Source organism: Ochotona curzoniae, unplaced genomic scaffold, assembly GCF_017591425.1.
Source record: "Ochotona curzoniae isolate NIBS_2020 unplaced genomic scaffold, NIBS_Ocur_1.0 contig_1, whole genome shotgun sequence".
Lineage (NCBI taxonomy): Eukaryota > Metazoa > Chordata > Mammalia > Lagomorpha > Ochotonidae > Ochotona > Ochotona curzoniae.
Window position 1 is genome coordinate 45560930 of NW_024464918.1, and position 25885 is coordinate 45586814.

General features: G+C 57.4%; 1 protein-coding gene, 1 long non-coding RNA gene and 1 other non-coding gene across 3 annotated transcripts in view; 1 reads left to right on the plus strand and 2 right to left on the minus strand.

The window, feature by feature from the left end:
• The window catches only part of EPB41L4A (erythrocyte membrane protein band 4.1 like 4A), a 95138-nt gene extending 74894 nt beyond the window's left edge, over positions 1-20244 (plus strand). Inside the window, exons 15-22 of the mRNA XM_040973358.1 lie at positions 1229-1339; positions 4476-4553; positions 11147-11266; positions 16303-16350; positions 16846-16914; positions 18197-18307; positions 18432-18513; positions 19679-20244. Of these exons, the coding sequence (XP_040829292.1) occupies positions 1229-1339; positions 4476-4553; positions 11147-11266; positions 16303-16350; positions 16846-16914; positions 18197-18307; positions 18432-18513; positions 19679-19807 (748 nt within the window). The 3' untranslated portion in view covers positions 19808-20244. The remainder of the gene's footprint in view (positions 1-1228; positions 1340-4475; positions 4554-11146; positions 11267-16302; positions 16351-16845; positions 16915-18196; positions 18308-18431; positions 18514-19678) is intronic.
• A 502-nt stretch (positions 20245-20746) lies between these two features.
• Positions 20747-21332, minus strand: LOC121151687. The gene is made up of 2 exons (XR_005883198.1): positions 21182-21332; positions 20747-20852 (listed from the first exon to the last, which is right to left on the minus strand). It is a non-coding gene; the product is annotated as an uncharacterized LOC121151687 (long non-coding RNA).
• LOC121154404 lies at positions 21001-21132 on the minus strand. The gene has a single exon (XR_005883508.1). It is a non-coding gene; the product is annotated as a small nucleolar RNA SNORA13 (small nucleolar RNA).
• Positions 21333-25885: the final 4553 nt, after the last annotated feature.

Genomic DNA, 25885 nt, shown 5'->3' on the forward strand with positions numbered 1-25885 from the left:
GTGGTTGGCAGGGTCCTGCTCACTAGGCCGTGCAGGTGTATTAGCAGGGAGCCGGGTGGCAGCGAGTAGGTGCTCTGGCATGGGATGCTGGTATTGCAGGTGGCAGCCTTGCTGGCTGCACCTCAGCCCTGCCCACAGGGCCGTGTGCCCAGGGAAGGTCAGGGAACAAGTGGAAATGAAGCCGTGCCCAGGCGGATCATGGTGATGCTGTAGAGCGAGAGAATACAGGGCTCTCCTCTCACGTAACCAGAATTCCTGCACCGAACTAAGCTTATCTTTTAATACCATTTTTCCCATTAACTTGTCTAGGTACCAGTTCTATTTCTGATCATTCAAAATGGCCTGTCAGTGACAACATTTTCCCTCCATGTAATCCTTGTAAAAACTTCCTTTGGAAATCTGAGCTGATGGCTGGTGATCCTAGGAGACTTTGGTTTCTGCAAACACAGATCTGTTGAGCTTCTCTCTGGCCACTGCTGCCAAACCAGGCACAGACCTGTGTGACAGCAGGGTGCAATTCCAGCCTTGCCACCTTCTGGCTGCTGCACCTCGGCCACCTAAATAAATATTCTGTGTGCCCACTTCCTGTCACACAGGCCTGGGCCCATGCTTAGGGCCCAGGGCTGACGCGGAGATGCGCTGTGTGGGAGTCAGCAGAATGCCTGAGCTGAGCTGCCTAGAAGGAGGATCTTAAATTCTGCTGGTGGCTTGTGAGGCTCACAGCCCCACAGCTTTGGTTTCTGCTGAGGCCAAAGGGGCAGTGTGTGTGGGTGTGCAGTTACACGGTGAGCTAGGAGGCAGGCAGCTTTGTACCCTACCCTCTGGTGAGACCCACCCTACGAGGGCAGTGAGCCCAGGGAGGGTCACTCTGCCTTCATCGAGCCTTCATCCTGTGTGATTGAGCTTGGGAGCCACGTCCCGTTCCAACCACCACGTTGATCACAGGTGGAAAGCTTGAACTTGGTCGATGCTTAGCGAGCCCCGGGCCAACGGTCATGTGAATCCGTGTTCCTGGGGTCCTCAAGTGTCCACCTCCTGCTGTTGAGGGCCACAGGGCGAGTCGGCTCCTGCAGAGATGTGGCTTTTGTGCTGTGACTGCCAACTGCCATCCTGTCCTTCTCTCCGAGTCAGTGCAGGTGCAGCCAGGAGCCGGTCCTGAGGTCTGGCTTGGGGCACCTGCTCCTTCAGGTCTGCTGGCCCTGCTGACCGCTCCTCCTTTTCTCTGCAGGGGGCTCTACCACTCTGCTAATGACCGCACCAGGTCCCCCAAGTTTCCCTGCACGCGCCGCCGGAACCCTTCCTGTGGAAGCGATGAGGCTGCGCAGCCCATGAGAAGGAGGTGAGTGGTCTGGCCCCTCCGTGAGCCCCTTGTGGGCAGGCACATCTCCCAATGCCGTCACTGCTGTAAGGTAACAAGAGGCTCAGGTCATGCTGTCAGTGGAACCCCCGACCATCTGAGCGCTGAGGGATGGGAGGCAGCTCCTTCCGTGGGTCTGTCCCGTTGACATCAGCTTCCCATGGCCTCATTCCCCAGCGTCTTCCAGCTGCGTCCAACTTTGCCATCACACAGCTCAGGGTCAACAGGGGCTGGTGGAAAGGCTGGGCAGTGGTTGGCGTCAGTGTGGGGTTCCCGTGTTCCCAGTACTGTGTGCTGGGTCCTGTCTCCTGTGGTCCTTAAGCAACATTGTGTGCTGGTGAGTGGGTCCAGTCCCAAGCACTTGGGGTGGAGAGAGGTGAGCATAGGAACTGAGGCATAGGAGGTGGAGTGTGGCCCAGGGACTACGCGCTGTCACCTCCCTGGCTGCAGCGGGCGGGGGGCTCCCCGGGACTCAGAAGCCGCCCCGCTCCAGCTACTGCTGTCACTGCAGGTGACAGTGATTCCCTTAGAGCGGTGCCAGGAGCAGAGCACTTCCCTGCTTGTCCCTGCGCACCTGACCTGCTGCCTGCCCTCTTGTTTGCCACCCAGAGGGCAAGGGGGAGATCAGGTGAGCCCAGTTTTCTGCTTCTGTCTTGGCAGTAAAGGGAGGTTGCAGGGGACGGTGATGGGGCTGTGAGAAGCAGCTCAGGTTTACCAATTGCGAGAACAGCAGCTCCAGGAGTGACTGCACTTGAGATTCTATCCAGGTCTGAAGGTCAGGAAAGGGCGCACATAAAACTTTCATGTACAGCAGGCCCTGCCCTCTGCTGTGGCAGGGTTTACGAGTCCCGGGTGTGCACGTGTGTTTCTGTGCGTGTGCCTCCGTTGCGCCTGTGTGCACACGGCCCTGCCTCTGTGGCTTGTGCGCTCACAGGTGTGTCTGGTTTTATCATCTGTGCTTGATTGGCAGCATGACTTATAAGCGGAAGTATAGCATTGTTACGCAGATGGCTGCTTTGAGTTTAATGCATTTGCAAATGAATTTATCAAGTTTTGCTAAAATATGGGAGAATGCACAGTTCTTATAAATGAACTGTGTGCCGTACTGTGGAATGTGTGCAGCCTGGCTCCAGGCTTGCTGGCCCCTGCCCCGAGGTGTGTTATGCCCAGATTCTGAGCTCCCCCCAAAATGACAGGAGTCTGAAGTTAATGCAAGGGCGGTTTATTCAAGCTCGAGCTCAGGCCCCAACTGTCACCATTGCAGCGGCTCCGGGCTGAGACCCTGAGACAGGATGGTGTGGGGTTTTTTATCACAGTTTAGGGAATTGCACAGTTACACTAATGATTGGTTAGCTTTCAAAGATACACTCGCTGATGACTGGTTAACCTATAAAACTGCATTCATGATTGGTTAATCATTCAAAAGACACAAGTTGGCAGGTTTTTATTGGCAAGTTTCAAATAACGCAATTTGGTGGGCTGTGGAGCAAACAAGTCTTATCTCTAGAAGGGGACCTGGAGGAAGTTCCTGTTTCTGTGGCTTGCAACATTTCCCAGAAACGAAGCATGTGCAACCCAGCGGTCAGGATGGCATCTCTGTTGAAGTGGTCACTCAGGCTGAGCCAGCGGTTGGGGTTCTGAGGTCCCTCAGGTGCACCTGCTGTTGGCTGCCCAGGAAGCAGAGAGGGGGCCGTGCAGTGTGCACAGAGACCTTTCCGTGGAGTCGTTCATAGGAAGGCTGATGAAGTTCACCCAGAGTGGCCAGGAGCCAGATGCTGACCCGGAAGGTGCAGCCGTGCCCGTCCCCGTGCCTGTTGGACCCCCACAGTGTCACGTGTGCTTTCCTGACCCTGGGCCCAGAGCCCCGCAGGGCTGGGTTAGCTCGCTTTGAAGCCGAGCTCTGTCATTCACATGGAAGAATATCCAGGGCTTAAGTTTAGTCACAGGAAATGCCTTTAGTGGTTGGATGCCCGTGTAATATGCTCTGCCCTAGGTATCAGAAGGCCTCCTTTTGCCAGCGGTGGCCGAGGGGTGGGCGGAAGCTGTCAAGTGCCGACTGAGGCTGGGAGGTAGCCCTTTGCCTTACGGGTTCTAGGGGCTCTCAAGGGCTCTGTTGTCCGTTACTGACAAATGCCCATATACATGTGTGTACATGTGCAGCTTCAGGACGCCCCTCAAATCCGGTTGCCGTGTTCCTGTTCTAGAAAATCCCACGTAGCCCTGGCACCAGAGAGCCTGCAGTCTCTGCCTTCATCTTTATACCTGGAGGGTTGACCAGTGCCCGGCAGCATGTGTGACAACCCATTGAGGGCCTATCCCTTAGGCTTTCTCCAGTGGCCGGGGAGACAGCAGGCAGAGGCCTGGCACTCCTTTCACTGAGGCTCTTAAGGGGGTGTGTCTGGGCTGAGACACGGTAGCCCTGGCTGAGCCTGGAGCCCCCTGCAACCATGGGAACTGTTGACCAGCCTGCACATGGCTGCCAGCACCACGGGGCAGTTGGGGACTCGCCTGAGCTGAGCGGGTTGAATGTGGGTTCTGGGAGTTGTATTCTGGAGCTAGGGCCTGAGGAGAAGGCACAAAGGAAAACAGGTGGAGCCCGCCAGAGGCCACGTGTGCATACCCAGCCCTGGGCCAGGAGGGGTCAGGGGGCAGTCCTGGACAATAAGGAAGGGCATGGTGGCACAGGCTCTGAGAGAGGGAACTGAGCCCAGTGTGTGACTGTGAGCCCAGCCCTGAGGTGTCACACGTGTGCAACCGTGGACCCAGCCCTGAGACGGCACACGCGTGCGAGCGTGCACCCGGCCCTGAGACACACACGCGTGCGAGCAGTGTCCGTGCACTGTCACCCCGCCTGGGGCTCACAGCTTTGTCTGGCCGGGGTTTCGGTGGAAGACACTGTAGCGAGGACTGTCCCTGGCCTGGTGGCATTTGCCTTTTGCGCTTTCACGGCCTGCATCGCAGGTCCCGCGAGCTGTAGGCCTTCTCTGAGGTCGGGAGAGGGCGCTGTGGCTCTAGGTCTGGGCGCCGTTTCGCGGCAGAAGCCCTCACCGAGCCCCTGGAAGGGCTTCCTTTGGCCCGAGCCTGCGTTCTCACGTGTCTGCTTTCACGTTGTCTCCAGGTCACGCTCGCGCTGTAACACCAGCAGCGGCAGCGAGTCGGAAAGTTCCACCAGAGAGCACCGGAAGAAGAGAAGCCGGTAAGCCGCGCATCCTGTGCTCGTGTGGCCTGCCACAGCGCGTGGAAGCCGGCGCTCCGGGTCTGCCAGCCGGCGTTTGAGGAGCTGGCACTCCTGTGAGGCTGTTCTTGACAGTGAGCTCAGCAGGGAGATCCCTTCTTGGTTTCTAAACGTTCTTTAAGGACAGTTCTGTGTTTGAGTACAACGTGTAGTGACTGCTCAGCTGGAAGCAGAGTTTGCTGTGTGTAGAGAGAGCCTTCTCTGGTGTGCTGTTTAAGATGCCCGGCTCAGTGCTGGGTACCACTGGCACCCACCGGGTGCTCCTGCTAGTCCCCAGCTGCTTATTTCAAGAATTCACTGGTGTGCGTCAGCTGCACGGGTCTGTGCACTGAAGGTGTGGCCACCCGGGGTCCCTGTCCTCTCTCATCTCCTGAGGTCTGTCTCCTCTGGAAAACTTATCCCCAGGGCCATGAATGCTGCGGCCCGTGCACCTGCTGCTTGCTGGGAAGGTCCACTGCCCGTCCTCACAGTGGCTATGAAGAGGCTTAGGACCCCAAGCCAGCATCTGCTGCGCTCACACCTCTTGCCAGCAAGGGCTTAGCATGCATGGCCTTGGTCCCAGGCACCTGCCCCCGACACCTGCTGCTCTCCCAGCCCCTCTAGGCCTGGAGCTGGAGAACCAGGGCTCAGATCTGCTTTTCAGCTCTGAGCCTGGGATGTGTGGCGGGGCTCAGCATGGGGTGGACTTAGCCTTGTGGAGGTTGTGTGTGTTCCCTGGGGTCCGGTTACCTTCGCCAGTCCTTGGTGGATTTCTGTTGGCTGTTTCCCTGTTAACAAGGAACATGTCTTCCCTGGTGGGCCTGAGGGCCCGTTCTGGGTGGGACTGAGGTTTTGTGTAAACAAGGCAGCTTGCTGGCGCTTAACCTGCTGTGTGTTCCTGTGGATGACAACCTAAACATCTCATTTGGTATAAAGAGAGAACGAAGATCATATGATGAAAAACCACTGAGACTAGGCACCTGTTCTGGCAAGACCCGGGGCTCCTGACAGGGCCTGCTGCCGGGCGTCCCTGCTTGGTGCCAGGACCTGCCTGCATGGTGCCGGTGCCTGGGCTCCCTCGGGGTCATCCCTGGGACAGCCCTCCACTCCCTACTTGTGTTTAAGGATATCTGCATCTTATGGTTTGAGAGAATGATGCTTCGCTGTTGCTGAAGGACCGAGTGGAAGTTCGGTGGGGGCTGGTAGAATTCCTGCTTCACTTGGTGTCTCTGCCTAGGCTGCCCGTGCCTCTCTCAGCCCTGACTGCTGCTTTCCTGCTGGTTCCCTTCTTTTCCTGTCCTGGGTATCTTAGGCTCTGCCCTTCCTGCACTCTGAGTCTGTGAAGGAGCCTGACACAGGTGTGTCACAGTGTGGGGGTGTGGAGTGAGGCACGGGTGCGTCACAGTGTGGGGGTGTGGAGGAGTGAGGCACGGGTGTGTCACAGTGTGGGGGTGTGGTGAGCAGGGCACGGGTGTGTCACAGTGTGGGGGTGTGGAGTGAGGCACGGGTGTGTCACAGTGTGGGGGTGTGGTGAGCGAGGCACGGGTGTGTCACAGTGTGGGGGTGTGGAGGAGTGAGGCACAGGTGTGTCACAGTGTGGGGGTGTGGAGGAGCGAGGCACGGGTGTGTCACAGTGTGGGGGTGTGGTGAGCGAGGCACGGGTGTGTCACAGTGTGGGGGTGTGGTGAGCGAGGCACGGGTGTGTCACAGTGTGGGGGTGTGGTGAGCAAGGCACGGGTGTGTCACAGTGTGGGGGTGTGGTGAGCGAGGCACGGGTGTGTCACAGTGTGGGGGTGTGGAGTGAGGCACGGGTGTGTCACAGTGTGGGGGTGTGGAGGAGTGAGGCACGGGTGTGTCACAGTGTGGGGGTGTGGAGGAGCGAGGCACGGGTGTGTCACAGTGTGGGGGTGTGGTGAGCGAGGCACGGGTGTGTCACAGTGTGGGGGTGTGGAGGAGCCTGACACAGGTGTGTCACAGTGTGGGGGTGTGGAGTGAGGCACGGGTGTGTCACAGTGTGGGGGTGTGGTGAGTGAGGCACGGGTGTGTCACAGTGTGGGGGTGTGGTGAGCGAGGCACGGGTGTGTCACAGTGTGGGGGTGTGGAGGAGTGAGGCACGGGTATGTCACAGTGTGGGGGTGTGGAGGAGCGAGGCACGGGTGTGTCACAGTGTGGGGGTGTGGAGGAGCGAGGCACGGGTGTGTCACAGTGTGGGGGTGTGGTGAGCGAGGCACGGGTGTGTCACAGTGTGGGGGTGTGGTGAGCGAGGCACAGGTGTGTCACAGTTTGGGGGTGTGGTGAGCAAGGCACGGGTGTGTCACAGTGTGGGGGTGTGGAGGAGCGAGGCACGGGTGTGTCACAGTGTGGGGGTGTGGAGGAGCCTGACACAGGTGTGTCACAGTGTGGGGGTGTGGAGTGAGGCACGGGTGTGTCACAGTGTGGGGGTGTGGTGAGTGAGGCACGGGTGTGTCACAGTGTGGGGGTGTGGTGAGTGAGGCACGGGTGTGTCACAGTGTGGGGGTGTGGAGGAGCGAGGCACGGGTGTGTCACAGTGTGGGGGTGTGGAGGAGCGAGGCACGGGTGTGTCACAGTGTGGGGGTGTGGTGAGTGAGGCACGGGTGTGTCACAGTGTGGGGGTGTGGAGGAGCGAGGCACGGGTGTGTCACAGTGTGGGGGTGTGGAGGAGCCTGACACAGGTGTGTCACAGTGTGGGGGTGTGGTGAGCGAGGCACGGGTGTGTCACAGTGTGGGGGTGTGGAGGAGTGAGGCACGGGTGTGTCACAGTGTGGGGGTGTGGTGAGCGAGGCACGGGTGTGTCACAGTGTGGGGGTGTGGAGGAGCCTGACACAGGTGTGTCACAGTGTGGGGGTGTGGAGGAGTGAGGCACGGGTGTGTCACAGTGTGGGGGTGTGGAGCAGCCCAGGCGTGTGCTGAAGGAGGCCTGGGAACTAGACCAAGCCTTCCACCAACCGTATTTCCCTGAAAAAACCCGAGCTTAATAAAATACACTTAACCTTCTGAAATGCAGTCACAACCGTGCCTGTACCGTGGTCAGCATCAACAGCCTGGAGCTTCCCTGGGGAGAGCCCTGCTGGAGGCTCTGGCCATTTGTGAGCTGGCCATGTGTCTGGGCACAGAGCTGTGACATGGGGCGGCGCTCGCGGGTTTAGGAGACTCGGATGGAGCCTGGAAAAGATGAAGAGCACGAGAGAGCGGGGCTGAGCTCAGGGCCAGCGCCAGGACTGGGCTGGAGGAGGGCTGCCACGGCCAGCTGTGTTCCAGGGGTGTCTGCACCGCAAGCACCAACTGTGTCTGTATGTGTGTGCCTGTGTAAGTGTGTGTGTGAGTATGTGTATGCCCATGTGGGTGTGTGCTCATGTGTGCTCATGTGTGCCCGTGTGTGTGAGTGTCCATGTGTGAGTGTGTGTGCCTGCATGTGAGTGTGAATGTTGTGTGTGTGCAGATTTCAGAGCCTGCGTTGTGCACATGGCCCTGCTTCAAGGAGTTATGTGGCTGCTGGCTGGGTCCTTGAAACCCTGGATGTGCAGGGTGGAGGGACCTCCCCTGCCTCGCACGGGGATACAGGGTCCAGGTGGGACTGCTCACACTCAGGGAACTGGAGGTGCCCTGCAGAACATCCTCTCCTGTGTGCTGTTGTGAAGTGGGCCCCGCTGCCTGGTCCACAAGCCGATGCTTCCAGTGTGAATCCATTGTGGTTTGCGTGTTGTTGGAGTGTGTCCTGCCTCTCAGAGGTCTCCCAGGAGTTATTAGTCTGCTAGATGCCCACCAGTGGCTGAGCTTGTAAATATTTTGAATATATTCCTTTTTTCTAAAGACAAAGAAGACACGGTTCTGTAGCTGAAATTCTGCCCCGTAAGCACTGGGGGCCTGGGCATCAGGCAGCTGCGGCTTTGTGAGATCCTCTGTGCCTTGGGGCAGCTGCTTCTGTGGGCTCAGCACCTTCAGCCCTTGTATGCTTCAACTGCAGGCGGCCCAGCAGCTGGTACCCTGCTCCACCCGCTGCTGCCCTGGGCCAAGAGCAGCAGACAAGGGGCTCTGTTGTACATGTGGGAGAATGGTGCTCCTTGGGCTGCAGGTGCACGCATGTCCGATGTCCTGCTTTACTGGACATACAAGAACTGGCTGTTTGAGCTGCGTGGACAGCCCAGGGAGCTCTGGGAAGTGTGGCTACACACCCAGTGTCCTGCCTAGTGTTGGGAGCATGGGCAGTAAGTGCGAAAGACAGCAGCACTTCTGAGAACAAACGAGAATGGTTTGGGGATGGGGAGAGGTGGGAAAAGCAAAGGAGGTTTTGCTTGCTGGCCTTGAATGTGGGCAGATTCCCACAACCACGTACACTTCTCCAGGGGAGGAAAGGCTAAGGGAAGAAGCGAGCATTGCTTTACAGCGGGTGATCTGAAGTGATGCCATTGATGAAAAACAAGTTCACTGAAGTGCACCTGCAGATGGCGCTGTGTCGGTGGGTGACCCTGGCCACTCACTGCACTGCAGAGCAGGGTGCACTGCAGGGCTTACTGGTTCTCCCTCATGTGTGGCAAGGGTCCACGCACTGGGGCCGTTTCCTGCTGCTGTCCCAGGCCATTTGTTTTGGAAGCAAAACAACCAGGACGTGAACTGTGTGCACACAGTGCTACCAGAGGCAGCTTGCTGTGTTGTGCCACAGTGCCAGCCTCTCCCTTTCACATTGATGAATGGGCAGAAGCCTTTCAGGTTGCCCTTCCCACCTCACGGGCTGCTGGGGCAGTAGTCTATGGTGAGTAAGGCTTACCTGAAGGAGGGCACAGCACTGGGCAGGTTTCTGAGGTTCACTGTTAAATGCGGGATTTGAGGAGAGTAGACTCCCGCCCCCCCAGTGTTCACAGCGCCCTTCCCTTCTGGGCAGGCCTGAGGGAGCGCCCGGTGTGCAGGCCGCCAGCGTGGGGCCCTTCCTGCAGGCGCTCTGACCATTGAGGACCTGACACGTCCCTGCTTGTAATGAGGCCTGTTAACCAGAGCCTCTTTGTCAGCTTGTAACCTCACTCTGCTCACGACTCAGGCTGCCCCCAGCCCCTCAGGAGGCGCCATGTGGCCCTGCGGCGTGGCCTTACATTTTTAATGCACCTGGCTGGAATATTTATGAAGCTGCATCCCCAGGGGACGTGCCTGTGTCTGCTGCCTGTGGCCACAGGATGCTAACTGGCACGGCTTCACTTTTCCATTAGAAGAATAAAAGGACAAGAATTTTTTAAAGTGCGTGCCACTCAGGTGCTCCCTGAGGGTTGTTCAGATGGATTCCCCCAGGACAGTGCTGTCCTGCTCTGTTCACGTCCCCTGTGTCTCGACGGCTGTGATGTGGGGGTGTCAGCTGCCTGCACGTTGCTACAGAGTGCCACAGCCTGCTCAGAGCTGCTCAGAGGGAGCCACGATCCAGGCTCATCCAGTCTCTCCCTCCTGTTCCTGGCGATGCAGCCCTGGGAGGGTGCCTGGCCATGGTGGGAGAGGGACATGGCTGGCAACTTCCTGCAGAGCCGCGTCCTCCATGGCTGACTGACGTGCCTCGGCCTCTGCAGGGCCCTCCTCTGCCTCCTCCTCCACGCAGCACAAGTCTGGGGCCTCTGCAGGCCGACCATAGCCTTGGGTGGAATTTGGTCCACACAGTGACTGAGACATTGGATTTGGTTGTGATCCACTGTCCGGATCTGGGCTAGGGAGGGTCTGGCTCCCTCCTGTGGCCTCATGCAGCAGCTGCCTCTGCTCCCCGGGCTTGCCCGTCCCCCACCGCCAGGGGCTCCCGGGCCACGGGCAGCATGCCCACCTCATTCCCCTTGACTGCACAGCAGCCAGCTGGGAACAGCCCGGGCTCACAGAGCTGTCAGTGTGCTGTCCTCCACGACCAACTCCAGTTTTCTAGCATAAAAAATGAGATGCGTACCTGGTACCTGTTGCCCGTGGTGCTCATGAACATGAAGCTGGTCATTACCGGTCAGTGTTGGTTTTCAGTCTCACATTTTAAAAAGGGATTTTGCTTCACAGTTTAAGATTAGCAGTGTGGCAGACACCATAGTATCTTTCTTTTTCTTTTTTTTTTTTTTTTGACACCATAGTTTCTCTAGTCAAAACTTGACTTTATATTTTGTTTTAAATGACTTTATATTTTACACATCTTATTCTGAGAAAATTTTAAGACAAAAATCTTAATTCAAAAACAGAAGCCTGAAAATCAATATGTATTCACAGGATGCCAATAGTCCAGTAAATTTATGTTTGTGTGTATATGGATGCACACGAGGGCTCTTTGCAGAAAAAATAATAATAATATAAAGCAAACGAGCGTGGGTCGCCTGCGCGAAGGGGAGGTTGAGACGTGCTTGTTTGCATGCAGACCAGCCTGGAAGTTCACGCGCAGATCTTTCACGAACTCTTTGAAGACCCTGTGCACAAGCGTATGCACTGGCTCAGCTCTCAGTGATTGTAATAAAATCTCTGCTTCTGAAACAGGCCTTCAAAGCACTGACGGTGAGCCGCAAGCAAGGCACGGTGTGCGCGTTTAACACTCGTGTGCTGCTTTCCATTTCCAGAGCACGGCAGGAGAATGACATGGTCGACTCGGCGCCTCAGTGGGAAGCCGTGCTAAGGAGACAGAAGGAGAAAAGCCAAGTGGACCCCAGCAACCGGCGTTCCAGACACCGATCTCGCTCGTAGGTGCAGCCCTCCTGCCCCTCGCCCTGGGCATGGAGTGGGCACGGGAGTGCAGGCCAACCTGGGACTCCAGCATCCCGCACGGGAATGCCTGCTTCGAGGAGTAGTGGCATTGTGCTCATGCTTGGTCTGGAAGGCAGCAGTGGTTCAGGTACAGGGGTCCCTGGCACCCACAGAGGAGACCTGCACCGAGTTCCAGGCTCTGGCTTCAGCCTGATCCAGCCCAAGTTCTTACAGGTGGATGGGGAGTGAATCAGCAGGTGGAAGATCCCTGTCTTTCAAATAAAAGCCAGGCAGCAGCGACAGCCTGTGCCCGGCGCAGCGTGCAGGTGATCACTCAGCCTCCGACAGCCCGTGTGTACGTGGCACATTGACCTTTTTTGTCTATGATGTCCATGGACTGTACATTTAGAGCCTAGAGGCTGCAGCACAGCCACTTCATAGTGTCAGGAGAACAAGGCCATCAGAGCCGGACTTGTGTCTTGTGTTGTTTTCAAACAAAAGCCTTCACTCAGCTGGCTGGATCGGTAGGTGTTGCCCGCTTTGTGTGGGCCCTGGCTGTGGTGTACACCTGCTGCTGGGCTGGGCTGGAGCTGGCGGGATGCTCTCAAACCTGGTTTCCAGCAGAAGCAGAGCCAAGAGTCTTCTGTCGGGTTACACCCCAGGGTTGTGATGGATGCACTCTGCCAGGTAATGCCATGTGTGAGCGCAGCTCAGCCCTTGCCAGTAAGATGGCTGGATGCTATGAACACATGTGCAGGTGAATATACACACATGCATGTAGGTATGTACCTGTTCATGTGCAGATTTAAATCTATGCATCATCGTCAAGGTGTACACACCCAGCCCGGCTGCCTGCTTCGGGCGAGCTGGGTTGTACTTGGACCCTTCATGAATCCCGAGTAGCGGCCGGGGCTCGGAGTCTGGTGTGGCTCAGCGTGAGAGGCAGGGCCTGCTACCCGGTCAGGGCAGTGCAGGGATGTTGGAGTTGATGCTATGACAAGGCAGGTAGGAGGTGGGAGCCTCCCTCACTGCCAGTGGGGGCCGTGTTCCTGGGGAACGGGTAGCACCGAGGCGTGGGAGTGCCTGCTCCATGTGGTTGTTGCTCTCTTTGATTTTGTCTTCTAGGTCTTTTCAGGTTTGTTTTTTAAAAAAGATTTATTGTTAAATCTTGTAGAGTTAGAAAGAGAGCTCTTGCGTTTGCTTGTTCACCTCCCAGATGACCACAACGGATGTGGCTGGACCAGGCTGAAGCCAGGAGTCAGGTGCTTCCTCCAGGTGTCCCCAGGCACTTGAGCCACCCTCTGCTGCTCTCCCAGGCCATTAGCAGGGCGCTGAATTGCAAGTGGAGCAGCCAGGAGGGGAGCTGGCTCCCATAGGGGCTGCTGGCGCTGCAGGCTGTGGTCTGGCCTGCTGTGCCGTGGCACTGATGCATAGTTTTAGCGTTTATAGCAGGCCTGGCGCAATGTCTCAGTGGTTCTAATTAGTATTCCCTGGACTAGTGGTGCTGATCACACTGTTTTGCCTATCGTATGCATGTATTTTTGAAGTGTCCATTCGAGGAGCTGTACAGTCTGATGGCGATGCGGAATTCTGCTTCCCTGACCGTTGTGCCTTCTCATGTCCTTTGGTCCTTGCTGGGCTGACACTGTGCCCTGGGGGAGGCCGGGGGACCCCACGTGTGTAACTGCTCTTACTCATCCGCAGGTGTGTTCCCAGCTTGGTCACAGAGGTCATCTCCTTCTCCTGGCTTTGTAGAGTTTGGATAGTTGGCTGTTACACGTGTGTGAGGTGGACATGGAGTTTCCCTGGACTGTCCAGTTGAGTTAGTGCTGTTTACCAGCCGAGGCTCCTGCAGCCAGCGTGCTGTCGCCTGCGAGTCCAGGCGTTTTTCCTTTATTCACAGTCCGTGCTCCCTCTGTGGCTCGCTCTCCCCTGACTGGGCCGGCTCGGTCTCCTGGTCCAGCGTTGACGGGCTGCGGAGCAGCAGCCTGCCCGCTTCCCGGGGTTGCACTGCCCTTCCACACCTCCCACGGCCTTGAGGGTGAGCAGGAGCCTGGCCGTGCCCAGTGTCCAGGGAGCTGCTGGCCTTTGCTCACACGCAGGCCTTTTAATTAGCCTTCAGCCGTTTCTGCTGGTGATGGGCTGTGAGTTTATTGCATTCGTGGAGGATTGCATTGGTGCAATTTCGAATGATACGTTTCCACTCCTGGGCCAAGTCCCTTGTGATCATGCTGCATTGTCCTGTAAATTGCTGGGTTCTATTTGTCATTATTTTTACACATCTTTCCCTCTATTCATGGAAATCCTGATGTTTCACTTTCTTGTAGCGTCTGTCGGGTTAAGGCTGTGTTGGCCATCCAGCATGGTTTGGGGCCTCTTCGTTCTGATTCCCGAGGGGTCTCGTGGAAGGCGTGTTCTTTCCTCCTGAAATATCTGACCTAACTGACCAGTGAGACTGGCATGCCTGAGTGGGTGGGAAGTTTTCAGCTGAAGACCCAGCTTGTTTAACGCATGTGGCGCTGTCCATATTTTCAAGCGTTTGCATAGGTTCTGGTCATTTGTGTATTTAGAAGAATTCCCAAGCACACACCCAGCCTGTTCAAAGCCTGTCTCTGGTGACTGCCCCACCTCTGACTCCCTGGCTGATAGTTCTCCTGCTGCACCCTGGGACTTTGTACTGTGTTCCAGAGACCTCAGAGATGTGTTACAGGAGGTGTGGATTAGCTGTCTTATACAAGGAGGCTCAGGCTGTGTCCTGGCAGGCAGCTCAGCTCTGTGGCTCAGTGCTCTCATGCGGCGAGGTTTCAGCTTCTGCTGGCTGTTCCGTGCCAACTCCCACCCTTCTGCGGTTCCCACCATCTCTCCACTGCAGTCTCCTCTCATTGTCCTCCCAGCCTTAGGCATTGCTGTTCTGTGAACATGCCTAGCTAACACAGGGAGACCCCCGCGCAGACTCCCAGGGTGCCCTGAGCAGCCGTCTTTTTGCTTTTACCCAGCCCCGAAACTCCAGGCTCACGAAGGGCCTCAAGTTCTTTCCTCAGGCTCCTGGGCTCTGGGGGACATTGCTGCTGGAGCCCTGCACCCCCTGGCATACGGTAGGAACACGCCAGGCAGGCATGGGAGTGAGGCCGGAGCGCTGCCGCAGTGCCTGCCTCCCCGCCTGGGAGACTGGACTCTGTGCCTGCTGCCCCGTGTGGAAGAGGTAGCCATGTCAGCTGCAGAGTGGATGGGCTCCTCTCAGGTGCTGCTCGCTCTTGGCCAGGAGCAGAAGTTCTGGAATAGTCTCTGAAGGCAGAGAAGTGCCACCCGCTTGGCTATTACCTCTCAGAAGAGCTAGCTCAGACTTGCTGGGTTATTGTGTGTATATGCACTTAGCACCCCAAAAGCCTGAGGTGCAGGATGAGGACAAGCCCCGTGAGTGCTGTTGTCAGAGCTGCTGGCTCTCGGGGCGCCCAGCCTCGCCCAGGACCTCGTGAGCCTCAGTTTGTGGCTTGTTGATGTTTGTTGAGTCATAGGTGGTTTGGCAGTCGTGGGAAATCAGCATTGTTTAATCCTTGGAACTTTTCCCTGCCTAAAAACTGTAACTGCTGGCCACTTCAGAACTCAATTTACTATAAACGCTTGGTGGTTCTAGAGTGTGAAGCCACAGGCCGAGCCCTGTCCTTTTAGGAGCAGCATTTAGGCTAGAAGGACTGCTTTGGGCTGGGCGCGTCGGACCTGGTGTCGGTTCTGAACCGTCAGTGTCCTGGAACCGGAGCCTCCCAGCGCTGCTCCGTGTTAGCGCTGCTTGGGCTGTGGCTCGGGCAAAGGCTTGGCATAAGGTCTCATGAATCACACGGGAGGTGTGGGCAAGCCAGATCCCACACGGGCACTCCTCCCCAAGAAGTAGTTTCTGTGATTTTTAAAGCAGCTTTATTGCTGCAAGAACAGAATCAGTCCTGAACAACACAGTCCCTGGGCTGAGACCAGGCCTCGTCCCCGCCCCTCAGCTGCCCTTGACTTTATCTAGGCAGATCTCTGCTTCCCACAAAGGAAAACGCACTTGGTTGATGCCACGCCCAGAAAGCCACGTATTGTGTTCTGTGGCCTCAGGTCGTCGTGGGCGCCCCTGCGGTGCCCTTGGCACCAGTGGAAGACGATGGCGTTCACAGGCCGATACCCCCGGGTAACTCCTGTGCCAGGCACATTGCGGGGTGACATTTCCAAGTGTGATGGCTTTGCTTGGCTCCAGGCCTGTTTATGTTTTATTTGGGAGAGTGATACACAGGGAGCAGGGAGGAGAGCGAGCCATTCCCGAGGAGCAGGCTGAAGGCAGGTGCTGCAGCTCCAGCCAGGTGTCCCACACAGGTGGCAGAGACCCGAGTACCTGGCACATCTCCCTCTGCTGTCCCAGGTGTGTCCCAGGCAGGCAGACCAGAAGGAGAGCAGGTGGGTCTCGACCTGGCAGGCAGATACGGTGCGCAGAATGCTGCGCCACAACACTGGCCACTGGGCCCATCTCACTCGAAGACCCTGAAGACAGAGGTGTCACTTCCACTTGGGCAGCTCCTGGTGGCTGGGGGTGGGCACAGAGTGGCAGGCAGTGTGAGCAGAAGCTGGGTGATGTCCAGTGTCTGGAGGCCCAGGCTGTGGCCCTCAGATGTGACGTGGGAGCCACACCCCAACACAAGCTGCCATCTGGCCCCCCACCAGCTGCTTTATCTAGTGACTGACACTTTTGCTGGCCAGTCACAGGCTGGGCTGCAGCTCTGGTCCCTGGGTGTGGAGTCGGTTCTGAGCACGTGGTCCCACCGTGGGGTGGGTGGCCCTGTTGCTCTGAGCTCCCAAGGGAGGCGCAGCACACGGGCAGCTGTGTGTGCTGGGGTGGCAACAGCTGAGCGTACATGAGGTCTTTGCACTGGCTACTGCAAGGCTCTCCTGGGCTGGTCTCGGCTGGCAGGTGGAAATGTCCCCATCTGAAGGGACGCTGGGGGCTTGAGTGGGCCAGGGTGGCACAGCATCACAGACAGGTGTGTTGTTTTCTCCGGTACAGGCGGAGTCCAGACATTCAGGCGAAAGAGGAACTGTGGAAGCACATTCAGTGAGTACAGCTGTCTGCTGCCAGGATCAGTGGCGCTGGAGACCCCCTTCCCCGGGATCAGTGGCGCTGGAGACCCCCGTCCCCGGGATCAGTGCCGCTGGAGACCCCCTTCCCCGGGATCAGTGCCGCTGGAGACCCCCTTCCCTGGGATCAGTGGCGCTGGAGACCCCCGTCCCCGGGATCAGTGGCGCTGGAGACCCCTGTCCCCAGGGAGGAGCCTCACCCTGCCAGCAGCTCCCACAGGCAGCCCCTCGAGGAGCGTGTGCTGTTCACGGGTGTCAGACCAGTGCCTTACCAGGGGATCTCAAGGGAATCCAGGCAAATGACAAGCACACAGGGCAGAGAAACAGGGCCGTGGGGGTGGCCGAGTCGGCATAGAACGGCTCCCTCCTGGAGTTTTGAGTTTGCCCTCTTTGGCCTGGGCTGTAGGACAGGTTGTAGATGGTGGGATGTTAGTGTGGGTGTCACAGCCTGCATTTTCTTGTTTCCTTCTAGAAAGGAGCTCGTGGATCCCTCTGGGCTGTCGGACGAGCAGCTGAAGGAGATCCCGTACACTAAAGTGGAGTGAGTGTGTCTCCCCAGGAGCCAGCTCAGTGTCCAGCGCCCATCCACACCTGGCTGGGTCACGCGGGGCGACTTGTCTTTATGTGTTAACTAAGAGGAAGCGCAGGTGCTGGAAAGGAGGTAGGAATGGTGGGTAAAGCCAGTGGCCTCATTCCGACAGCCTCTGTCACCACCAGCCACCTGTGAGCTGCTCGTGACCCACCGGTCAGCCGCTTACTAACCACCTGTTTGGCCCTGGTAAGTGCAGGAGGGACTCTAATAGTCTCACTCTTAAATGTGAGCTTTTTTTTAGTGATTAGTTACAAATGTTTACATTTTTTACTCATATCTTCACACCAAGAGAGCTATGTTGACCACAAAACCTTGTCATACCAGGCTCGGTCACACCAGCCCCGGGCCAGGGACTGTCCCACTGGCTCTGTCACACTGGCCCTGTCCTACTGGCCCTGACCAGGCTCCATCCTACTGGCCATGTCACACCAGCCCCAGGACAGGCTCCATTCCACTGGCCCTATTACTCCGCTCCCGGGCCAGGCCCTGCCCTGTGTGAGATCATGTAGCTGATTAGGATTTTCGGCAGCACAGCAGGACCCGGCAGTGGGTGCTGCGGCACAGCTGTGGGTCCACCCCCACCCCTGGCAGTGGGTGCTGTGGCGCAGCTGTGGGTCCACCCCCACCCCCGGCAGTGGGTGCTGCAGCTGTGGGTCCACCCCCACCCCCGGCAGTGGGTGCTGCGGCGAGGCTGTGGATCCACCCCCCGGCTGCTCATTGCTGTGCCCTCCTGTACCTCTGCTTCCTGGCCTACCCTTCCCTGGCATTCCCAATCCATTAGCTGACTAAACAGCTCCTGATATAAACCAGGAAGTCAGGCTAATGATCCATCCCCTCCCCTGCCTGCGTGTCTGTGTATACATGCCTCTCTGTACATATGTATGTGCATGTGTGTCCATGTCCATGTGCGCACACGTGTCTGTGTGTAAGAATACTGAACGTCACTCCAAGTTAAGATCGTGTCCTCGAGTGACAGGCCCGCAGTCACCTTCACACAATGGCTGGGACACCCATGTGCAGGTTTTCCTTCCTTGACACTGGAGGGAGTTCATGTCATTCAAAGTTTAGTGGCTGCACACACACACACACACACACACACACACACACACACTGCAGAGAAGAGCTCCGCTTTCACATGTGGCTAACAGCAAGGCCAGGGAGGAGCTGCCTGCCTGCTGCCCACGCGGACGCCTGCTGCCTACCCTGACGCCTGCTGCATTTGCCTCTCCAGGACTCAGGGTGACCCTGTCCGCATCAGACACTCGCATTCACCACGCAGTTACCGCCAGTACCGCCGGTCCCAGTGCTCGGATGGAGAGCGGTCTGTTCTCTCAGAGCTGAAGTAAGTGGGCAGCCCCAGCACGTCCGCGCCTTCCCCATAGAACTCTCCAGAATGTTCCATCTGCATTGCCACCCCCTCCCACGGGAGTTCCAAGCCTGCTAACCCTAAAACCTGCTCTCTGCAGTTCCAAGACGGACCTGGTCCCCCCGCTGCCGGTGACCCGCTCCGCAGACGCGCAGGGCTCAGGAGGCGCCACGGTACATCAGGTCGGTGCACAGGAAGGCTTCGGGTATGGGCTGGTGGCAGGCGAGAGGACAACGCGCCACGGACTTCTGCTGGGGACCCTAACTGCCCCTGCGAGTCTGTCTTACAGGGACTTGTGCAAACCACAGAAGGAGGGGTCAGCATCCCCACCCAGGGTACCACCTGGGCAGGGCTAAGTTCTGAGGAGAGCTGGCTGGCCACAGGGCAAGGTCTAAAGTGGTCTGAGGTCTGGATAAGGCCAGGGGAACCACGATTCTAAGGTTATTTGGAGCCAGTTTTATTTTTACTTATTTATTTTTTAAGATTTCATTTTTTAATGTGAAACAATGTTATAGAGATGTGCAGAGAGCACGCCACTCCCCATGTGGCTACAATGGCTGGAACTGAGCTGATCTGAAGCCAGGAGCCAGGAGCTTCTTCTAGATCTCCCAAGCAGGTGCAGGGTCCCAAAGCTTTGCGCCATCCTCTTGCTGCTTTCCCAGGCCATAAGCATGGAGATAGATTTGAAATGGAGCAGCTAGGTCTTGGAACAGCACTGCATCCATATGGGATGCTAGCCAACTATGCCATGCCGCCTCCGAGTTTTACTGATTTAAAAAATACTGGTGCTGGTGCAATGCCTTAACTGGCTAGTCCTCTGACTACAAGCATCACCATCCCACGTGGGTGCGTTTGTGTCCTGTCTGCTCCACTTCTGATCCAGCTCCCCGTTTATAGCCTGGAAGTGCAGTGGTGGATGGCTGAAGGGCCTTCAAACCCAGCACCCATGTGGGAGACTGGACAAAGCTCCTGGCTCAGCTCTGGCCGTTGCAGCCATCTGGGGAGTGAACCAGCGCTTGGACCTCCCCGCCCCAGGCAGAGTGGGTTCCTCCCCCAACTGCTCATCCGGTACTGGAAGTCACTTCAAGATTTCCGGCCCACATGCAGGAATTCCTAAATGGTGCAGCACCGGTGCTAGGCCGCCCTCGGAGACATGGCCCCTGGGTGGCCGCCTCTGCCAGCAGGAGGGGCAGCCCAAGGCCCAGTCCCACAACTGCTGGCATGCAGTGCCAGAGCCTGGAGTCCACACCCACTTCAGAAGCAACCTCCAGCCGCCTGTCCTCTCCGCTGCTTGGAGAACGCACAAGCTTTGGCTTTACTTTGTTCTGAATCTCTTATTTTTTCCAGAGAAGAAATGGGTCTAAAGATAGCCTCACTGAAGAGAAGTGTCACATGTCTGCAAGCAACCTGGCTGGAAAACACACTGCGAGAACCGTCAAGACTGTCCAGGCCTCGCGTCTCAGGACCGAGAGCTGACCCTGGCCGTGCCCCGGGAGCCGCGTTCCTGCAGGATAGGCCTGCCCCAGGACGAAGAGCTGGCCCAAGCAGAGGGCTGGGGACCGGCCAGGGTGGCACCACTGGCACCCCGACAGGACAAGTGCCTGGGGGGGACAGGATGGCACCTCTAGTCCTGACAACCTTGGCCTGTGACCGGCCTGGACACTGGGCTGCGGCCGGTCTGCTGGCAGGACACCCAGTGGGAGCAGGGACTACAGGTGGTTGAGGCATCCGGTCAGTGTGGGCATCTCCTACTTCACACTGTAACACTTTATTGTGACACTGAGTTCCACTGGTGATTCAGAAATATTCCCAAGTATTGCCTTTGCTTCCTATCGTGTCCTGTCTTGTTTTCAGAAAAGGCTGACCCCTCACCTTGAGCTAACTGTGCCTGCCACCCTTCCCACCGTTTGTCAGGACCATCTGCTCTCGCTCCCTACTCGCCCTCAGTGCCTGTAAGGCTAATTCCTGCCCTGCGAGTTTGCTTTGGGCAGCTCACCCTTACTTCTTCATGTATGTGTCCTGCCCAGACCCAAGGGACCTTGAACTCTGCGGAAGGCCCCACCCCGTGCTCAGGCCAAGCGCAAGCTGGACACCTGACCAGTAGTCAGCTGGCCAGACCTCACCGGTCCCTTCTCGATTCCCGCTGTAAGCCCGTGCCTTCTGCCATGTGAGGATGGCTTTCCTACGGCATTTTCCTCCCCCCAGCCCAGATCTGAGAGCCAGTGTGCTCAGCACGGAGTTCCCAATATGCCCGAGCACTTGGAGCAAAGGCAGCAGGCGCACAGCCCCCAGAGGGCAGTGAGCTCACCTGGCCCAGCCAGCAGAGTGACCAGAACGCCAGTGCTAACTGGACATTAACATAACCCAAAGTGGCCCGTCCCAAGGAAGCAACAAAGCACAAAGCACGCAAACCTCAAAGCAGCACACTGACCCTTTATTCAGTACAGTTGTTAACATTCTGCAGGCCTGTCACAATCCCTGTTTTGTCAGCGTCCCGTCTCCAAAGTCCCCCAAGAAGGTCCTAAAAGAGAAGGTACCCGGGTTAGCCGCAAGTGCTCATCACATGGCAGTACGACAAAACACACACTCCTTTCTGTATCTGACCGCGACAGCTTCACCCGCGAGCTGCCCGCCCGGCCCGGGCTGCCCAGTCCCGGCCAGCGCGCTTCGCCTGTGGCTTTAGCAGGTCCTGCGTCGGAGATACCAACCTCCGGGCCGGAAAAGGCTGCCAAGCGCTCATGTCCGCCTTGCTTGACACCACGGCCGCCAGCGGGTGAAGGCGAACGGGCAACACGAAGGCGTGCAGTCACTGCCCAGCGCCCACCCTGGCTGCCGTCCATGCCGACTCACCTGCCAAGGGTCCCGCACGCTGCACGGCCACAACCCGCAGCCTCCGCCGGCCCCCGCCCGCAGGGCCACCCAGCGCCCAGCTCGGGAAAGGGCCAGCCTGCAGTCACCCAGCACCCAGCTCGGGATAGGGACTGCCGCCTGCCCGCACACAGAGTCACCCAGTGCCCAGCTCGGTGGTCCCGCCTGCAAGGTCACCCATTGCCCAGCGCCCAGCTCGGGAAAGGGCCAGCCTACAGTCACCCAGCACCCAGCTCGGGATAGGGCCCGCCGCCCGCACACAGGGTCACCCAGTGCCCAGCTCGGTAAAGGGCGCGCCACCCGCCTGCAGGGTCACCCAGCGCCCAGCTCGGGATAGGGACTGCCGCCCGCCCGCACACAGGGTCACCAGTGCCCAGCTCGGTGGTCCCGCCTGCAGAGTCACCCAGCGCCCAGCTCGCGGCCTGCCCGCCTGCAAGGTCACCCATTGCCCAGCGCCTAGCTCGGCAAAGGGCGCGCCGCCCGCCCGCCCGCCTGCAGTCACCCAGCACCCAGCGCCCAGCTCGGCAAAAGGGCGCGCCGCCCGCCCGCACGGCTTATCTACTGGCGGAAGGGCCCACTGTTGGCGGGCGGGGGGGCGGGCCGTACCATCGGCAGTTCTCGCGAGAGCGCGGAGACCGGCGGGAGATCGGGAGCGCGGGCTTTTCCCTCAGGCTCCCGCGGCTCGGAGACCGCGGGGCGGCCTTGCGTTTAGCTGAGGGGCGGACGCCGAGCGCCTCGCGTCCCCGGGCTCGGGGCTCCGGGCTGAGACCCCGGCCGCGCGAGGGGCGGTCACGGCGGACGTCGCTCGCTTTCCTGCCGGCTCCCGGCCGGGGAGGGCGGCGAGACCCCGGCCTGGGCAAGCACGCCGGGTCGCCATGCTCCTCAGGCTCCGGCGCAGACGCCCCGGAAACCACAGCCCGCCCGCGAGGCCGCGGCTTACAGTACCTAGCTACTTACAGCTTAAAAAACCCCCTTCAATAATGCCTCAAAGTGGTTTGCAGAAAAAGAGAACAGACGAGTGGCCGTGCCACAGGAACGGGAGTGATGACAGTTGTGTCGGGGGATTCAGAAGTATCTTAAAAAGATGCTGAGAAAGCAAACTCGCAGACCTGCTTGGACGTCCCGGGGCTCGGGACGGAGGGGGCTCCCCGGGGACCCCAAAGGCGCGGGGAAGGAGGTGGTCATGACGTCCTAGGCTGGCGAAGCCGCCGGGACAGGCCCGGCAGCGGTGTCCCTGGCACGGTGCTGCAGCTAGGCACTGCGCCCTCAGCCCTGAGCACCGTTTAGCCCGAGCTCAGCATCCTTGGCACGTGGGAGGTGCCTGACTCACCTGTGCGCTCCTGGAGCAGCCCCGGGACAGGGCAGAGCGCCCCGTGCGCCCCAGCTGGAAGCTTCTCGAAGTGAGTGCTTAGCTGGGGTCTTCCTTCGGCGGCTTCGTGTGTTTGCTGTCAATTTCTTTTTAAAAGTCTCTTTCCCAAACGAGTCAGGCGTGAGTAGAGGAAGCCTTTGTCCCAGTGACTGAGGCTGGGTGTTCCTCACCTTCCTGCGTACTTTATCCCGCACAAGCTGGGTGAGTCAAGGTGGGCAGGCGGAAAGATCCAGAAGACGGGTGCTGGCCTCGGTGGGCTGCTGGCCTCGCGGGGGACCGGGGCAGCCTCGGCTCCCCGCCCACAGGGCGAAAAGCAGGCTGGTGCGGAGGGAGAGGGGCGGTCCCCGAGGGCTGCGGCCCGAGGCGGGGCACGGGGCTTCCACGAGCGCAGCGGAGCGTCCTGCCGACAGCCGGGCCGACGCTGCAGACCGCGCAGGGCGTCCACGAGGGACACTGCTCAGTGGGGGCAGTGAGCCAGGCCCGAGGTGTTGTAAGCTCTCCACAGCGCGTTTGTGCTGCTCTAAGCTGCTGAGTTGGTGTTGATTTGTTATGGCAGCCGAACAAAAGAAAAACAACACCCCCAACACCAAACACCAAAAACCTGGCATAGTCCGGGAAGGGTGGAAGCGAGTCAACCTTGTTCTCATTCTAGCTTTTCTCGAACCCTCTGGTTAGGAGAGTGAGTGAGATTTTTCAGACAAGCTAGGCACGTTTATTTTAAAAGCACGTAGTCTGTAACGGAGCCCACTTTTGTAGTGGGCACTAACATCTACGAGAATGTTTTCGTTTGAATGATTAGTTCTAAGGTTGCGAAATAATTCACCCTTTCTACACAGGCCTACCATGCAGCCATGGTCATACGGCAAGGTGTTTTGATTAGTTTTTTAATACTATTCATGAGCCGCCCATTCTGGTCTGTTAACACGACACTGTGTCACTGTAGTTTGTAGGAAGTCTGAAGACGGAATGGCGTCGCTTGGGATCTGTGAGCGGCAGGGCAGTGAAGCTGGTGTGCGATGCTGACTTGTGAGTCACCTGGTCTAAGGATCCCAGCTGCCCGGCTGAGCTGCTCTTGTGGGTGTGTCTGTGCAACTGTTTGAGTCAGTCAGTGCAGTAAAGTGGCTTTTCTCCCCGACGCAGGTGGACGGGACTGTATCCACTGGCTCTCCTTCCGGCCTGACCTGGGACAGGCACGTCTGCCCTCCTGGCTGCTGGTCCCAGGCCAGTAGATGCCCACTGGAATCCTCTGCTTGTTGGCTCCAGGCTTCTGACTACATTGCTGGCTTTCCTGGGCCCGAGCTCCGACAGAATGTGGTAGGACTTCTCAGCCTTCATGATCATGTGAGTCACCAGCCTACACGCTTGTACACACAATATGTATAATGCGTCATTCCTTGGTATCCACGGAACGCGATGCCAAAAACCCTGTGATTGCAAAACCTGTGTGTGCCCCGCCCCCATGCAAAGCGCGCCAGTCTCTGCACGAGGCCAAAACTCCACTGTGCTGTGGCTTACTTCTAACGCCCAGTGCCCCAAGTGCTGGGTATCAGAGGTGGAGACTTAGCTTCCTGCGCCACCATGCTGGCCCCAATGGACCGATTTCTGCTTCTCCCTTTTTACCATTCCGTTAGTGTATGTATGACTTTTCCACTTGGGGTGAAGCTCCCTCCGCCCGACTCCCTTACTGAGGGCATCACTGGTCAGCCTCCCTTGCTTGGCTCGTTGTCTCATCTCTGACTCCCAGGGGGTCCTGGGAGTGCTGGCCCTGAGTGGCCAGCCGAGGCAAGTGTCCCAGGCACTGCCGGCTCTGGAGCTTGTCCTGGGGTCCTGGGAGTACTGGCCCTGAGTGGCCAGCCGAGGCAAGTGTCCAGGCACTGCCGGCTCTGGAGCTTGTCCCGGGGTCCTCTTAGCTTTGCCGTGTGGCCTCTCGGGGCTGCCCTTGGCAAGCAACCCATCCATGCATTTAGGACAATATTCTGAATTGCAGATATAAAGCACCTTTTTTTTTGAAAGATTTATTTTTATTTTTATTGAAAAGTCAGGCATACAGAGAGCAGGAGAGATAGAGAGGAAGATCTTCTGTCTGTTGATTCACTCCACAAGTGACCACAATGGCTGGAGCTGGGCCAATCCAAAGCCAGGAGCCAGGAGCCTCTTCCAGGTCTCCCATGCGGGTGCACGGTCCCAAGGCTTTGGGCCGTCCTCTACTACTTTCCCAGGCCACAGGCAGGGAGCTGGATGGGAAGTGGGGCCACTGGGATTAGAACCGGCATCCATATGGGATCCTGGCGCATGCAAGGTGAGGACTTCAGCTGCTAGGTACTGTGCTGGGCCTGTAAAGCATCTTTTGAATTTGTTCCTTGAAAAGCCACCCAGCTTAAGAGCACCCGAAGGGCTTATCACTAATCCTGCTTTCTTCTGCTAATAAGCTGTGTGTCAAGGCAGTGATTCTTTCCAAGGTAACTTAAGAAAAGTTCTTACAAAGTCTCTTAAAATAACTCCAATTCTCTGGGGACCTGCAACATTATTATTTTGAAGTTCATTTAGAATAAACAGGGGAGAACTGTCAGAATAATTTAGAGGAAGAGTAATGAAGAAAGGCTAACTCCCTTCCAACTCCTAATATTAAACATATTCTAATATCAGATATTACAACACCCTGACTTTCACAGGATAATTACGCGAGTCCGGCGTGGGCGGGCTGGATAGGACCTGAGCCGGTCACTCAGTCAGTGCCCCAGGGGACCGCCAGGGGCGCTGTCTGCATGGGGGAAGAGCGGAATGACCACTCTGTAAGTTTTAAAGGTTAAGTGATAGGAAGGCTAAGAGAGAGCGTTTAATTACAGAGAAGACTCAGTCCACAAAAGCAAATGTCCGTTTGTGAGAATGGCAACGAAGGCTTCCTGCCCTTTGAACCACAGGGAGCATTTGCTCCAGCACTGTGTTAGATTTAAGGAAATACTTGAAAGTTCAGGAAAAGGATTGGCAGTCTTGCTTTGATGGAAGTCAGTGTCTATACCGGTAATCAAAGGGGAAATCCCTGGGTCAGCCGGACTGTTATTGGAAATTAAGCAAAATAAATTACTTAAAATATGTATGGTTATCAATATGAAAAAATCCAAAGTCATTTTAGGAAAGAGAAACGGGAATTACGAAACAGACTGAGGTATCCCATGCCAAGCTATTTAAGTTTAAACTATCGGACTCATGGTCTTCTGCTTTAGTCTCCTGACTTTTTAAAGATTTATTTGTTTTGAAAGTCATTTACAGAGATGGAGTGAGTCTCCCATGTGCTGGTTCACTTCCCAGACCGCGGC